This window comes from Aphidius gifuensis, linkage group LG5 (assembly GCF_014905175.1).
Source record: "Aphidius gifuensis isolate YNYX2018 linkage group LG5, ASM1490517v1, whole genome shotgun sequence".
In the NCBI taxonomy this organism is placed as follows: domain Eukaryota; kingdom Metazoa; phylum Arthropoda; class Insecta; order Hymenoptera; family Braconidae; genus Aphidius; species Aphidius gifuensis.
This window is the reverse complement of record NC_057792.1, coordinates 19,428,474-19,446,497: the sequence shown is the minus strand read 5'-3', so window position 1 is coordinate 19,446,497 and position 18,024 is coordinate 19,428,474. Positions and strand designations below refer to the sequence as shown.

The 18,024-nt window shown below is 22.3% G+C and overlaps 1 protein-coding gene across 3 annotated transcripts; it reads left to right on the top strand.

Annotated features, from left to right (window-relative positions):
- Window positions 1-265: 265 nt before the first annotated feature.
- Window positions 266-17,646, top strand: LOC122858298 (ribosomal protein S6 kinase alpha-5-like). 3 transcript variants are annotated; one of them, XM_044161097.1, is made up of 7 exons: window positions 266-342; window positions 1,122-1,246; window positions 12,782-12,856; window positions 12,940-13,158; window positions 13,259-13,374; window positions 13,550-13,750; window positions 13,890-17,646. In XM_044161097.1, the coding sequence occupies exons 2-7, from the start codon at window positions 1,126-1,128 to the stop codon at window positions 16,185-16,187; spliced, it is 3,030 nt and encodes a 1,009-aa protein (XP_044017032.1). In that variant the 5' UTR covers window positions 266-342; window positions 1,122-1,125; the 3' UTR covers window positions 16,188-17,646. The 3 variants fall into 3 exon arrangements, with proteins under 3 accessions (XP_044017032.1, XP_044017033.1, XP_044017031.1); XM_044161098.1 differs by lacking the exon at window positions 266-342 and having other exon boundaries at window positions 1,104-1,246; XM_044161096.1 differs by lacking the exons at window positions 266-342; window positions 1,122-1,246 and adding an exon at window positions 3,708-5,567.
- Window positions 17,647-18,024: the final 378 nt, after the last annotated feature.

The window sequence follows — 18,024 nt, the reverse complement described above, 5'->3', positions numbered from 1 at the left end:
GTTAAAATACAGTAATTGTAATTAATTAATTAATTAACTTTTTGGATTTTTTAATAATAAATATTTATGAGAAAATTTAAATTTTATAAATTTTTTAATTTTTCAGATAAGATTTAAGTATGTTTTTTATTTTTTTCTGTTTTTAGATAAATTGTATAATAAAATATATAAAATATAATAATAAATTGCAAGTACATAGTGTTTAATAATAATTATTGAATTTTTTTTTTTTAGTTAAGCTAGTGGCGCCACCAGCTTTTATTATAATAAAAATAAAATAAAAACTAAGATTACACTGTGATTTTCCTCTCGGTATGTAGTATCAAAAAACCAGTGATGTTGGTGAGTTTTTTTTTTTTTTTTTTAAATAGTTTGATCCACAAATTTCCGGCCTTGATACATGACTAAACAAAAATTTTAACTTGTCACATTTTTATATATTTTATGTCAACTAAATCATTTGTAAATTGCGTCGTAATGTTATAAATATAAAAAATTTTTATAAAAATTCAATATATTTATTAAAATATTATCCATGTCACGTGACAATTGATTATGAAATATTAATTGAAATAAAAATAACTCACAAATGATAATTATCAACAATTCATCAATTAATAAATAATAAATTTTTTTAATTAAAATTTAATAATGTCAAAAAAACCACCGTAAATTGAGAAAATAATTTTTAAAAAAGTGAAATTTATTTAATTTTCAAACAAGCAATATAAAATTTAAAAAAAAAATAATTTTAATATTTTTTCTTAATTAATATAAATTATTATTAACAATATTAATTTTTTTTTTTTTTTAAATTATTTATTTTCTATTTTTAAGAAGAAAAATACCGGTAATTGTTGAAATTTTTAATAATTTTTTAATTAATTTAATTCAGTGTTAAAAAATAGTAAAAAAAAATTGAGATTTAAAAATTTTTACGTGAAGGGAAAGGTGTTCAAGTGAATGATTTTTTAAAAAACTCACACATTCATATTTGTATATTAATAATTTCATATTATATATAAAATAAAGTGTCAAGATTTTATTTTTTGTGTGAAATAGTTTTATTTTTTTTTTATGATAAATAAATTTTTTAATTTAATTTTGTTTTCATCCTGAAGAATAATGGAGAAGTCAATGCAACCACCTCGTCTACCTTCGCCAATTAACAATGCTAATTTTGTTGACAACAATGTGAGCACCAGCAGCAACAATGACACAATTGTCACGCATGTTTTGACATTTGGTATGTTTTTTTTGTGTCTATTTTTCATTCAAATTAATATAAAACAACTTAAAAACAACTAAATAAATTAATAATCATCAAGAAAATATAATTAATTATTTTTTTAATTTTTAATTATTAATTAATTGTAATTATTTTGGAGTTTATATTATTTTTATGTAGGTTAGGTGTGCCTAGACACACAGCCATAAAAACACACAGACTTGACTCAATTGATCGGTATTTTTAAAGCTGAACTTTCCAGTATAAAAATTAATTTTTTTTTTTTTCTTATATTTTATATATTTGAAATTTTAATTTAATGATTATATCATCATTTATTTTTAAATATTATTATTGTCTATAGACACATATACTTTTTTACAAAAAAAAATTAAAATACTAATTTTTTTTTTTTAACAATGTCTTTGTATTAAATAATTAAGTTTTTTTTTTTTTTAAATATTTTATTATATTTATTATCATTTTGTTATTGATTTTTTTTTTTTTTCAATATTGTATCATCAATTTAACCTTGAGCTTCATGCAAATAAATTTATAATAATGTTATGTAAAAAAAAATTTGAATATTTTCATTTATCGAGTTTTGTGTTTGTTGATTTTTTTTTTCTTTTTATTTATTTATATAATTTTATCTATAATATTATTTTATTCAAAATAAAAATATTATTTAATATTTTTTATTATTTTTTTCATAAATATCAGCTAGTATTGTTTATTAAATAATTTTTAAGATAAATTGGTATTTTTATTTTTTATATGATAATCAAGTTTATTGTTTTTTTCTTTTTAATTCTTGTTTACAAGTATTGAACAATAAAATATATAAAATATATAAAAAAAACAAACATGTTGTTCATTTGTATTTAAATTAAAATTATTTATTATTAATTTTAAATAAATAATTATATTTGTTATCATTAAAATTCTTGAGTTGCGGGAATGATGACGTACGGGTTTTTGCATATTTTCTAGATTTTTTTGATAAAAATCAAAAACAAATAATTTCATCGGAAAATTTCCAGTGATTTTTTGTTTTTTCAATTTTTTTTTTTTTGCATTAAATAAATTTCTTTTGAATTTATATATATTTAAATAAATTTTACGAGTTTTTCTCCGTTAATAATTTTTCGATAATTTACGGAAAACAGCAAAGAAAATTCGGAGAATTTTCTTCATCATGATTTATTCAAACTATTGTCCCTGAAATCCGCAGTGAATAAAACAACGTAATAAATTTTGACAATCATTATTATTATTGTATAAAAAAAAGAGATAATATTTTGAAAATTTAATTGAAACAATTAAAATATATATAGAAAAACATAAATGCAAAGATTCTTTTGTGTTCCTGTCTTCTTTTGTTGTGCAAATGTTTATTGTTTTATTGTCGTGATTGAAATAAATATATATTGAATTTATATATATATATCATTCGATAACAAGACAATTGTCTGATACATCGATCAAACTTTCATAGGCAGTATCCATCTTCAATTACAATAAATTTATAATAATTTATTTTTGTTTGGAAAATATTTTTTTTTTATTGAATGAACAAATGATTTGCCAAATTAATATATTTAATTAAACGAATATTTTTTTTTATTATTTCGTTATTAAATAACAAGAAAAAGAAATTAATTTAATCACTTTATAATAAATTATAAGGGAAAAGATTCCATGCTGCTTACTCATCAACGAAATTTTTATTTTTTAAAAATATTTTCTTTTTTTAAAAAAAATTATATTTTATTTTAATAACATTAAGCATTTTTTGACTCAATATATATTTTTATGAGTCATTTTTACCTCACCTTGGTATCAAATAAAAATATTCTCAGAAAATAATTTGCCAAATCATTTGTTCCAATTCAAAAAAAAAAAAAAATATTTTTCAAACAAAAATAAATTATTTGATGACTTGAAATTTTTTAAAAAATATAAAAATAACATTTTAATAAAAAAAAAGTATGTCAAAAAATAAAAAATTTCTTAAATTTCAATGAAAATTAATTTTAGAAAATTATAAATAAACATAAATAAATAATTTAATTAGCAATAAATTATCAAAAAAAAAAATGTATTTTTTTTCAATTAATTATTAATTAAACAAAGCCAAATAATTATTTTATTTTTTATTATTTATAGCAGAATTTTTTTTTTACCATTTTATTTATTTAAATAAATTTTTATAAATAATTAATTAATTATTATTCAATTAAATAATTGAGGTGCAAGTGCAGGGTTTTTATAAAAAATTTCATTCCTGGATGTTACTCTTTCTCCTCTCTTCTCGTCGTCGCCCCTCTTGCCGATGAATGTTTTTAAAATCAGCTGTTATTCCCCGACCATGGTTGGTATCGTTGTCGTTTTTTTATACAGTAGTAGTGGTGGTGGTAGCAGCATTGCTACAACGACAAGAAGTGAGGGGTGTAAATTATCAGTCGGTTGGCGGTGAGCCTTCGTGCCGCTTCGTGCTCCGTTCATTTCTCATCAAAATAAATAATAAACCCGTTTTTAATTATAATTAATTTCAAGCTATATTTTTTAACCTTATCAAAAATTTATTCTATTCAATTTTTCTACATTGATAAATAAATTATATATAAAAAATTACTCATAAAAAAAAAAAAAGAAAAATATCAAAATAAATTTTTGGTTAGTTTGTAAAAGTGAAATATTAATAATAAAAAAATTGACAATATTGAGTGAGTGAAAGTAACATCTGGAAAGTGCTGAATTAATTATTTTTCTATAAAAAAATAATTAAAAAGTGTATATATAAATAAAAAAAAGCTAAAATTTTAACAACAATCAGCGAAAAAAAAAATTGTTTGTAGACTAAAATTCTTTGATAAGAAAAAAATAAAAATAAATTTTGTTTAAAAAAAAAAAAACTCATCGGGGTCATTGAAGTTATCGTTTTTTAAAAATAAACAAAATATTCTAAAAGTGCCTTTTATCAGAGTTAATTTAAAAATAATAAATTAAAAAATTTACTGATAAAAAAAATAGTCACATAAAAATAGACATTGAACAATCAAAATAAAAAAACAAATATATAAAATTAAAAAATAAAAAACAATTATATAATAAAAATATATATTTTGACATATTTATTTCAACAATAATTGTACATATATATTTATTTACTTTCATGTTTTATTACGAAACGTAAAAAAAAAAAAAAATTGGTAAAACACAGACAAACGACTTTCGTGTGCGTTCTCTCTTATAACTTTGAGAAGTTTTATTCTGGTGGGGAATAGAGGCCTTGTCCCCGATTAAGTGTGTCAGTAGGATACGTCAGTGTAATTCGCTCCACTGCATCAGGACACATACCCACCAGATTACTCCGATAAATAAACAACAATAAAATTATTAAAAACAAATTATCAAAAAAAAAAAAAAACTTGAAGAACAAATAAACAGCCAAAAAAAAAAGAAGCAAGTAACTATTCAATTAAAAAAAAAAATAAAATAGAAGAACAATGAGGAAGTGGAAATAGTAAAAAATATTATTTAAAAAAAAAAAAAAATTTCGTAACGTCAATCAGGCAACATCAAGTCAGTGTAGAAGTGAATTTGTTCTTGGCTCAAGGCAAAGTCTCGTCCACGTGTCGACCAGTGTCGACACTTTTGATCACGTTCCCCGTTGTCAGGCACGTGGGGACACACACACAAACATTTTATTTATATTAAGGAAATTTTATTATTATTAATTTTTTTAATTTGATCATGCGCAATTGGCTGATACAGTAACGATAAACACCTTGTTATTTATTGTATTTGCTTCAACACAATTACCGCATTCTCTTTCACCTAAAAAAAAAAAAAATATTTATGAAAAATACGTAATAGTATTTTGAAAAAATAAGAAAGTTTTTATTATTATTAATGTGTTTTTTAAATGTGAACAATGAGAATAGATATTTTTTATTTAAATTTTTCGATAAATTTATAATTTTTAAATAACAAAATTTAATTAATTGTAAATTTTTATGTGTCAAAGTGTCAGTGTATTAAAATTATGTCAATTTGACATAAACTTTTTTTTAATTAAATTTATAAAAGTGGATTTTTTTTTGATATTATATAATTGAAAATAAAAAAATTGATAAAATGAAGAATCCTGAACATGAGAGTGGATATTTTGAGGATGGTAGTGATGTTGAAATAGTATATGAAGAAAATATAAATAGTGATGATAGAAAATGTGAATCTGGAACATATGGATTGTCAAAGGCCATTCGTCAACTTGATGTTACTGATTCACCCGCATCACCAAAACCAGTATCAGAAAAAAATGATGATGGAGGTAGATATTTATAATTATAACAAACAGCTGATTAGTATAATTAAAATCAATTAGAAAATAAATTATCTAATAAATTATAATAATTGCATATAGAATTTTAGGTCATTTATATATTTTATCAATTATTTGTTTATTAGTGTGACGATAAATAATTGAGCTAACAATTTCCAGATATATATTGCGTTTTAAATTTTTGTCAATTTCTTTTTCACTCGAAACGTGCGTCATTGAGTTCAATATTTCTTTAGGTCCCATGATGACTAACACACCTTTGAAAAATATTCAAATAAAAGAAAGGATAACACCCCCAATATTAGTCATCTTATCGCAGTCAATAATAATTTCGAAAATCATTAGAAATATTTTTTCTATATGGAAAAAAAAATTTTTTTTTTTTTTTCAATTTGGAGTTTTATTTATTTAGCACAAATAATGTGTAGAAATTATACAAAAATATTGAGAAAATATTGTAGAAATATTTCCTCAATATTATTTATTGAAAATTAATTTTTTTTTTTTTCTGTAAAAAAAAAATCATGGAAAATTAAAAAAAGCTATTATTTTTGTTGAATAGAAATCAATTTACTTTAAGGGATAAATTTTTAACAGGTATATAAATACAGTCCCAAAACATATGGTCTAAATATAATAAATATAATACTTTAAATCTTTTTCTTCTTCTCACCGGGATGATTTCAAAATTCACCTGTAAAAGCTTGAAATTTGACATGCTCATTTTTAAAACCAGTGTGGAATTTTTTTCCCAGTTGGGTTTTTTTTTTTCTCTCTCTCCTTAAAGAAACTCAGAAGGGTTCTTTTTTTTTATACATATAATTTCAAGCCACGTGGTACCATATGTTGCATTTTGTCTTGACTTTCATCACGCGATCTTATAATAATTTTAAAAAATTATAAAATAAATTTTTTTTTCGAAATTTTAAACACTTGTTTTTTACAAGAATAATTTATTTATTTATTTAGATTTTTTTTTTCAAATTAGATCAAGTTATCTAGTTTATGTTTTATTTATTTTTATTTCAACAAGGGGTGGTGGTGGTGCACTGATAAAATGGAGCACGAATAGTCAGACAAGGAAAGTTACTTCATGAGAAAATATAAAAATCGATTTTATAGTCTGCTGGGAAAATGATAGAGCACGTGGAGGACAACTTTTTGACCCACTGACTCTCTTGTTGACCTCTTCGTCTTGTTTCCTCGGGGAATTTTTTTTTTTTTTGACCTTATTCCACCTTCATCATTGACTATTACCCCAACTTCAAACTCACGCAATCGCACTTGGTTTTATTTTTTGATTCTCCAAACGAAATATTTTTTATTACTACTCATGCGATTAAGTAACATGTAAAATATATTATTTTAAATAACAATATATATATACCAATAATAAAAATTAAATTAATGATAATTTATAATTTAAAAATGGTTTTTTTAAAACATGCGTCATGTTTGTATTGTTGGAATAATTCCATCACAACTTGTAACGCAATCATTCCAAGCAATATTTTAATCTCAATTTAAATGGTTTTTTTTTAGTATAAATTGGTTGTATTTAGTAATTTTTTTTTCCTTATTTATATACTGTTTAAAAAAAAAAAAATTATCTTATTTGTTTGAAGCTCAGCTGAGTGGAGAGAAAGAAGTTTCTAGATTATTTTATTTTTTTCGTTTTGTTATTTTTTCATCTTCTGGATGTTGGATGTATCATGCTGGGTGAAAATATACGCAGGCATTTTAGAAAATAACAATGTATTGTTAAATTTTCTTCTGAAAAATATCATAAATTAACAGATGATCAGTTTAAAGTCAAGCTTTGATGTACGTCAAGGTTTACAACAACGACCAGCACACAAAAGAATAAAACACAGCATGACAAAAAATTTTCAACACTAGTACCAGCATTGTTTATATTGAAATCATTTACTCCGCCTTTTTAGCTTTTTCATTCGGCAGTTTATATTGTGACAATATGTTTCTATGTATTTAAAATTTTTCGCTTCAACAATATATAATTGAAAGTAAAATTTGAAGCTTTGCCAATAAAAAAAAAACCGACAAAGTTAATCATAAAAATAACTTCTTACTTGATGAATTTATTATCACAAAAAAAATCATAAAATACAGCTACTAGTTTGTTTGAAAAAAATAATTTATTTATTGTTAAAATTGAATTAATTAATAATACAAAATTGAAGTTTAAATATCAAATTTTTATCAACAACTTCCGTTTCCTTGTCGACAATAACATGACTCGAATTTCTTTATTCAATGTTAAAAAATAAAAAATACAAAGTATCGATTTTCCTTGATAAATTGAAAGCGAAATGACAAGGACAAATGAAAAAGAAAAAAAAATATATTAAATTTAATTCAACAGGATATATATTGAATTTAAAAAAAAAAAATCAAAATGAAAGGAACAAGCATGAAACGGTACCTCGAAAAAAATAACATGTCTATATTTCGTTGAGGTATTTCAAACTGTTAAAAAAAAAAAAAAATGTTGTCGGGAGGGTTAACGGTATTAAAACCTGCTATTCGAAATCTGTATATATTTTTTTTCCATATAAAATACAATATTTTAATTGAATGCCAATTACATGTAGGGGTTAATTATTAATTTCTATGATAATTTTTACTTGCAAAAAATCGAAAAATAAAATGTTAAATTTCGTTTTTTTTTTTCATTAATAATTAAATTTAAAAACAATCTAATAATTAAATTTAAATGTCATTAATAAAACGTAAATATAATTGATAATAAAAAAATTTTTTATTTAATATTTTGATTTTTTTAGTGATTAAATTTAGTCGATTTTTAATTAATTTTATATGACCTTGTTAAACGTGTCAACAAGTTGCTCTTAGCAACCCAAATGAAAATAGTTATAAATAAATACCAAATGTTTATATATATTTTAAACAAGTGTATTTTTTAATTTAAAAAAAAAAATGATAATAAAAAATATATATGCTATCAACAAATGAACAAATAAATATACATGTGGTTCAATGTTTTTGTCTCAACTTGGTTTTAAAAAATAAAAAAAAAAACTTGTGCACACATAAAATAATGTATATGTGCATTATTAATTATTTTAACTGCAGGATATATTATCAAAGTTTTATTTTTTATTATGCTTGTTAGTGTACGTTGAGTTCCAAGGAAAAATTTAAGTGATAAGGCAAGACCAAACTCGCAACCAATGACAGATTATCACTCGGTAAAAAAATAAATAAATTAAATATTTAAAAATGTGATAAATTGCAGGTGAAAGTCCTGAATAATAAATAAATAAATAATTATTAAATACAATAACCCTATACAAAAATATATATTTAACAAAGAAAAATATAATTAACAATTTATTAATATAATTATTTATTAATTATTAAAAATTTATTTAATAATGATACTTTTAAATGATTTTTTTTTTTTCCATTTTTTGTACTTTCTTTTACCTTGCATGGGGAAAGTGAGCAACAACAAGACTGTAAATGAATTTAAAAAATTAAGAAAGGCACTTTTATTTATATACATATTTTTTGATGAATAAAAATCATGTTGATTTAATTTTTTTTATTATAAATAAATGTAAAGCAAATTAACTAGATTTTTTTAAAATTAAATTTATATATTTTTTGGAATAATCTTGTGACAAAAGGTCGTGCAATAACAAACCGATATCATTAACACTTTTATCTTGCATTTTTTTTTTTTCACTGTCCAATGACATTCACGATATTGCAGCTGTTAATATATATAAACCAAAGAAGAGTACCTTGAACTTCGACGCCGGATGTCAACTTTTTTTCTCCCAACATCCACGTTTTGCCACAAATCAATTTTTTTTTTTGTTGTCAATATACATTAAATTGATTATCTAAAAGAAAAAAAAATCCAAACCACAATATCATTAAATAAATAAAATCATTCTTTGTTTATAAACAAATAAATATTTAAAAATAATACATCATACGGTCTATTATAAAAAAAAAAAACCTGTCAAGTTTATATTCTAGATAATAGATTATTATTTAATTTTAATATAAATTTCAAGTACAAAGTTTATTTAAGAAATGAAAATAATAATGATGTTTATATTTGATATTAAATTCAGATAATAAAATTATTAACTAAAAGTATATTGTGATAATAGAAACAAAAGAAATTAAATTGTTAAAAAAAAAAATTAAGTGTTTTTGATAACAATAAGTATAAAATATTTATAAATTTATAGGGGGGCTCGACTTGCGCGAGTTTTGCAATCACCAAGATTCCAAGGAGAAATCTAAAATCAGTGAGGCACTTGTTAAACTTGTATGCAATTTTATATATATATTTAACTGTGTGATAAAATTCATTCCCCAGTTTGTTTTATACACAGCAATACATACAGACAAATAATAAAAACGTTACTTATTACGGTACAAGTTTGTAACAAAACGGTCCTTCAAGTATAAACTTACTTCGAAGACTCTTTTATATAAATTTTTTTTTTTTTTTTTTTTACTTTCCTAATTATTTATTATTATTTTACAACAACAAAAAATCTAATCCATTAAAAATCTTGTTAATTTTTATTTTACTCATTTAATCAAAATTTCGAAAAAAAGTAATTTTTTTTTTTTCACCGGATATAACGGTTGATATTTATCAATATAAAAAAGAAAAAAATTATTTTCAACTCCAAAATTGAATATTTTATTGAGAAAATTAATTTTTTTATATGAAAAAATATAGTGTTGTTTTTTAGTTATTAATTTGAGCTTTCCCTTTCTTTTTTTGTTTATTGAAATTTCAAAAAATAAAAAGATAAAAAGTTTAAATAACTGGATGATTATATTTTCAATAAAAAATTGTTGAAAAATAAAATTAATATATTATTAATATTTAAAATTAATAGGGTGATAAATAATAAATATAAAAATTTTCATTGGTTCAATTCAGAGTCAGGTAACCGAAAGAAGAAAGTCGGTCCCGTTACGAAATAGCAACGAGAATGCCGGTTATCTGGGTCGTACAAAAGCGGAACTTCTTTGGGGGTCAGATGCAGTGGGAGATACTAAGAGGGGATATTATAATAAAAAAAAAAAAGGAAAATATATTTATAAATAAAAATAAATTTTCAAAAAAGCTCCATGTACATTAATGAACAGTATAAAAATAAAAATCCAGAAATATTAAAAATAAACTTTAAAAAATGTTGTAAAAATGTTAAGTTGAAGGGAGTTTATTATTTTATATAGCCATCATGAAAAAAATTTTTTAAAAGCTTAAAAAAAATATATATTTAAAGAGCTTAAAAGCAGAAAATAAAATTAACTTAACAGCTTATACTGACATCTTCTGTAATAAACTCATTGTCATGCTTGTCTTGGCCTCGTAATCAAACACCATGTTTTTCGAAATTAAAAAAAACATTTCGAAATTGGCTCATACCTTCTTCAATCGTGCATGAAAATAAAATTTATATAAAAAGAAAATGTTTGAAATATATATAAAAAATAAAAATTTTATTTATTTTTTATTTTTAATTGTTACTTTTACGCACTGTTGCACTGACATTTTTGAATGAATGCACAGCTGGTTGTTTCTCGTTAAAATTCGATTGACATAATAATAGAATACCCCCTGCTAAAATTAAAAAAAAAACCAACAAGATATTATAAAAGTATATTTAAAAAATAATACACAGAGTATTTTATTTTTATATTTTCATTGTCATTAAAAATGTTTAAAAATATATTTTGATTGACTGATTAATAAAATAAACAAGTGGAATTTTTTATAATGATTTTTTTTTAAAATTCAATTATTTATTATTGTCAAAAGTTTGTTTTATTTTTTCATTAACATTGTATTTTTCAATGATAACAGTATCATAATATTAATTTATTGATAATAATAAATTTATTGAATTCAAATAAATAATTAATTTTTAAACAGAACGGAAGCCAGAAATGTGCATAGTCAAGTTTTTTAAAACTGGGTCGATTTTACTGCAGAGTGTACAAAGTACTAGGTACACACACCTGTTCATAACATTATTATCAACACAACCAAGATTTTATTTTATAATTTATATGTATTTTGTGGACTGTGGTATATATCATACCGCAATAAAAAATCATTCATAACAGCGTCGTATAGTAATAATTACAAATTGCAAGAATTAAATAATAAATGCCATCAAAATAAAATGAATTTGTATATTTTTTAAAAATTTAGTAACTCGGACAAAATAATCATCAAGTTTGATTTTATATTATGGTCATCATGCCGTTCATTTTTACCACCTTGACATAAATTCTATCGAGATAGAATTGCTCATGAAGGTAGTGAAATTTCATCAGGTTTATATCAAACACGCGGAACACTCCTTCAAATCAATATAAATATTTTTTGTTATTGTTTTTTTTTATTGACAAAAACATTTATTGTCGTTATGGATATCAATTGATCAATTTAAAATTCAATTAAATATTTTATTTATTTAACTAAGTATTTTTAATATCAACAACAAAAAAAAAATATTCTCTTTTTTTTTTTTTGGTGAGTTGGTTTTTTTTGTTAATTAATAAAAAAAAAATGATAAATAAAATGGTTTTTTTTGTTAATTTTTTCAAGAAAAAGATAAGAAAATTATTTACCGAAAATTTTTATTAAAAAAAATTAATATTTTATTAATGATTTAAAATAATAAAATATTATCGTAATATTTTTATTGCGACTATAAATAAACGATTGAAAAAAAAAAAATCTAAAAAATAATAAAACTTAATTTTTAATAAATGGGTTTCTTTTTTTTTTTTATCCAATGTTTCGATGATTGTTTAAATATCTTTGATAAATATCGAAAAAATAATATCACATATTATTTCAGATGTTTTAAGTGAGGTAAATTCTCAAGGCGACACATTACACCTGTCAGACATGCAAATAAAAATCGTAAAATATATTTAATAACATAGAATTACGAAAAGAAGAAGAAAAAAAAAATTGATAAAAAAACAATATTGAATAAAATATATTCAAGAAAATGTTATTAATCTTAAAATTTTTAAAATACATTTTATAAATAAATCATCATTTCATTCACAAAAAAAAAGCCGGCTATTAATTTTTAAAACCATTAACATTTAATAATAACAACAATTAATTAATAAAAAAATTTTTTTTCTATTTGTTTCAGTTAACTTGACTGACAGTGGTTGTCAGAAGGTCGATATGACACACTTTGATCTTCTAAAAGTCCTTGGAACTGGTGGTAAGTATTGACTAATAAAAATAAAAAAAAGCAGCAAATTAATTTAATAAAATGAATAATAAATTTTTTTATTATAATTTCAGCTTATGGAAAAGTTTTTTTAGTTAGAAAACGTACTGGTGCTGATAATGGTCGTCTATATGCAATGAAAGTATTGAAAAAAGCATCAATTGTACAGAAAAAAAAAACAACAGAACATACTAAAACAGAAAGACAAGTTTTAGAAGCTGTTAGAGATAGTCCATTTTTAGTAACATTACATTATGCATTTCAAACTGATGCTAAACTTCATTTAATACTTGGTAAAATTTTTTTTTCAAAATGATAAATCAATCGTCTCTTATCATACCTTATTTTAATTTCAAAAAATTTATAAATGTTTTTTTTTTTTTTTGCATATAGATTACGTAAGTGGAGGTGAATTATTTACACATCTTTATCAACGTGAACATTTTACCGAGGACGAAGTAAGAATATACATTGGTGAAATAATTCTTGCACTTGAACATTTACACAAGGTACGAGACAATTTACAAACATTAATTTATTATTATTTAAAAAATCTTAAATTTATATTTTGACCTACCTCAAAGTCATTTTTATATATTGACACAATTTTTTGTTTTTTTTTTTTGTAAATTTAATTTGACTTTTTATTTGTTTTATTTTCATGTTAAAATCAAATAATAACAGCTTGGTATTATTTATCGTGATATAAAACTTGAAAATATATTACTGGATCATGAAGGACATATTGTTTTAACGGACTTTGGTCTTAGCAAAGAATTTTTACCACATGAAAGAGATACAAATGCACGTGCATATTCATTTTGTGGTACTATTGAATATATGGCACCGGAAGTTGTACGTGGTGGTGATACTGGTCACGATATTGTAAGTTAAATTATTATTAATTAAAAAAAAAAAAAAAAAAATAACTAATTATTTCATTATTATACTCGCAATTGAAAAACATTCCTTTAAAATTATTAATTAATATTTGTTTTGTTTTTTTTTCTTTTGTTAAATATAGGCTGTTGATTGGTGGAGTGTTGGGGTTTTGACATATGAACTATTGACCGGTGCATCACCATTTACTGTTGAAGGTGAAAAAAATACACAACAAGAAATATCAAGAAGAATATTAAAAACAGAACCACCAATACCAAATCATCTTAATTCATCAGTACGAAATTTTATATCAAGATTATTAATAAAAGATCCAAGACAAAGACTTGGTGGTGGACCACGTGATGCATGTGAATTAAAAGAACATGCATTTTTTAAAAAATCATCAACAATATTTAGTTGGGATGCATTAGAAAAACGTAAAATACCACCACCATTTGTGCCTCGTATATCACATGAGCTAGATACTAGTAATTTTTCAGATGAATTTACTAAAATGAATGCTGCTGATAGTCCAGCAGTTGTACCACCAAATTATGATAAAATATTTCGTGGTTATTCATATGTATCACCATCAATATTATTTAGTAATAATGTTGTATCAGATGATATATTTGAAAAATCACAACAGCAACAACAACAACAACAACAACCACAACAACAACAGCAACAACAGCAACAACAGCAGCAACAACAACAACAACAACAACGTATTATTAATCATGAACAAAATCGTCCAACAATATCAGATGTATTATCAGCACGTTTTGAAGAATCATTATTTTATCAATTATATGAAATTGATCCACGTGATGATACACTTGGTGATGGTAGTTTTTCAGTATGTCGTCGTTGTCGTAATCGTAAAACTAAAAAAGAATATGCTGTTAAAATTGTATCAAAAAAAGTTGATTGTCGTCTTGAATCACATATACTACGTACATTTCAAGGACATAAAAATATTGTTAAATTAATTGATGTTTATCAAGATCGTGCATTTACATATATTGTTATGGAATTATTATCTGGTGGTGAATTATTAAGTAGAAAAAAACATTTTAATGAGCATGAAGCTAAAAAAATTATGATACAATTAGCATCAGCTGTTGATTATATACATTCACATGATGTTGTGCATCGTGATTTAAAACCAGAAAATATTGTTTATGAATATAATTCTGATGATTCACCAATAAAAGTTGTTGATTTTGGTTTTGCTAAAATGAAAGGTACATCTGAATCATTACATACACCATGTTTTACAATACCATATGCTGCACCAGAAGTATTAGATAGAAAACGTGAAGGTTATCGTGAAAGTTGTGATTTATGGAGTCTTGGTGTTATTTTATATTCATTATTAAGTGGTAAACCATCATTTAGAAATGGTACATCTGAATTAATTAGTAAAATTGAAAATAATGAAATTAATTATGATGATGATGAATGGAAAAATATTAGTTATAATGCTAAAGATGTTGTTAAAAGTTTATTAAAAATTAATCCATATGAAAGATTAACAGCAGCAGCACTTGTTAAACATCCATGGTTAAATGAACAATCATCATCATCATCATCAATTTTACCAACACCAACAACATCAAAATCAACATCAACATCATCAACAAATAGTATTGCACCATTAGTTATTGAATCAACAAGTTATGAACAATCAGTATCTGTTTTATCTGATAAACCAATTGAATCATTTAAATTAAAAAATGTTGATGGTGCAAAATTAGCACAAAGAAGAAAACTTCATAAACGTTCTACCTCGAGTTCAGTGTCTTCCTCAACATCAACAACATCATCATCAAATCCATCATCATCATTAAAAATATTACGTCCACCAAGTGCCACAACAAGTATAAATACAACAACATCATCACCAGCCCAACCAAATGCATTTGATTTTGGTGAAGAAAGAGTTAATGAATATTTAAGCTCATTATCATCATCATCTGATTCAAATTCACCACATTTAATACAACATCAACAACAACCACAGCGTCATCATCATCATCGTCATCATCATCACCATCATTATCATCACCATCATCATCATCATCATCGTGATAATAATAAAAATGATAATGATAATTATAATAATACAAGAGAACCAAAAACTAAAAAAAGAAAAAGAGATATTGATGTTGATAATATTAATGATAATAATGATGGTGGTGGTGTTGGTGGAGTTAGTGGAGGTACTGGTGGTGGTGTCGGTAGTAATAGTAATAGTAGTAGTAGTAGTAGTGGACCAGTTACAAGATCAAGAAAACGTAAACTTGATAAAATTGCATGTGAATCATCAGACACATCAATTGAATATGATTCACATAATAAAAAATATTGTAATTTACATCGTAAACAAAAATCAGGTAAACGACCCAAAAGACATGCTGGTGATGCCATTGATTAGTCTTTAAATATAGCTAGAAAATTTTTAAATCATGTTTTTTTTAATTATAAAATCATTAATTTTTATTTTTAAAATGTTAACTTTGTTTTTAAATGAAATTTCATTTTCTTTTTTTTTAGTTCATTATCTAATATATTGATATTTATATTTATATATAAAAAAAAAAAAAAAAGAAACAAGTGATTTTTAAATGGTAAAGAAAAAAAGAAGTAATTAAAACAAAAAGTTTATTAGATAATTAAATTTTTAATGAAGAAAAAGAAGAAGAAGTTCAGTGTCTTCTTCAGTGTCTCATTGTAACGGTCAATAATCAAGACCGTATCATTCCTATTAATTGTATTTTTACAATGATTAATATTGTAAATAATATTAATTTAATTAACCGTGATTATGTATGAGAAATTCATATTAAAACAATAATAAATTAATTAGATAAAATATTTAAAAATAAATAATGATTTAATGAATTTATTAACACACAAATAAAATTATATTTTGTGGTAGTTATTAATAAATTGTTTTCCAATTATGTTTCTCTAATTTATTATTGTATTTTTCAAATATATATTATATATATGTTGATAATTTAAATAATTGTTTGATAAACAAAATAATATATTAGCGAAATTTATTTAATTTTGTTAAATAATTTGTTAAGAAAATGTGTGAAATGAAAATGTGCAATTTGATTGACACATGGGTGCTGTTTTAGATTATTTAAAAAATGTATTTTTTGTTTTCTTTTTTATAGTTAAAATTGAAAAATAGTTAATCAATGATTTAAACAAAAAATGGGCACATTGTTCTTAGAATAAATTGTAAAAAAAAAATTATATATTATTTTGGCCTGGAAAATGTAAATTGTTGTCATTTAATTTATTTACTGACGGCATATGTTGATTTTGAAATGGTTATTATTGTTGTTGTTTAGTTATCAAGTTAAGCTCAGGTATATTATATTATTTCAATTTTAAATTATTATTTTTAGCAAATAATCATTGATTTTTTTTTGTGACAAAATTATTGTTATGTCATATTAAAACACATACTTTAATTAAGTAATTTTAATTTTAAATTAAAGACTCGATTTTCAACTGAATATTTTAATGAAAATTAAATTTTGTATTATTATTTAAAAAAAAGAAAAATATATCTGAGCTTAAGTATGTTTGAATGCCGACTCAGGGAACAGAATTTAAATGCGATAAAATTATGTCTTCAATTGAGGAGTATAGAGGGGTGATATAGAAAAAAAAAAAAATAAATTAGAAAAACAAATTTAATAAATAATTAATTAAATTGTTTTTTAAAAAAATACGCACACCTCTACCAAAGACGACTGAAGCATCACTGCGCTGTAAGACCAAATAAAAAAAAATAAATAAAACAATAAAAAAATAAAATACGACGATTGAATTATAATAAATTGTATTTTGAATTAAATAAATAAAATTATGAGGATTAATTTTTTGAAATAAAAACATTAAATCGTTGAAATAATTGTGTAAATAATTATTATTGATAAAATAAAAGAAAAGAATATAACAATAAATATATTTATAATAATCAATGATAAATTATCAAATTAAAAAAATGTTATATTGAAAAATATATAGATTAATATTCTTTAAAAAAAGATGTTTAATTAGTGTCTTATTTTTCCTTCTCCAAAAAAAAAAAAAAAATGAAAAGTTTTTTACAATTAATAAAGTAATTAATATATTTTTTTTTCTTCATCCAAATGTGCTTTATATATTTGTATTACTATATTTTCATTTTGTTAATTAACAAACAAATTATTGTAATTAATAAATTATCCAAAAATAAACTACACTTT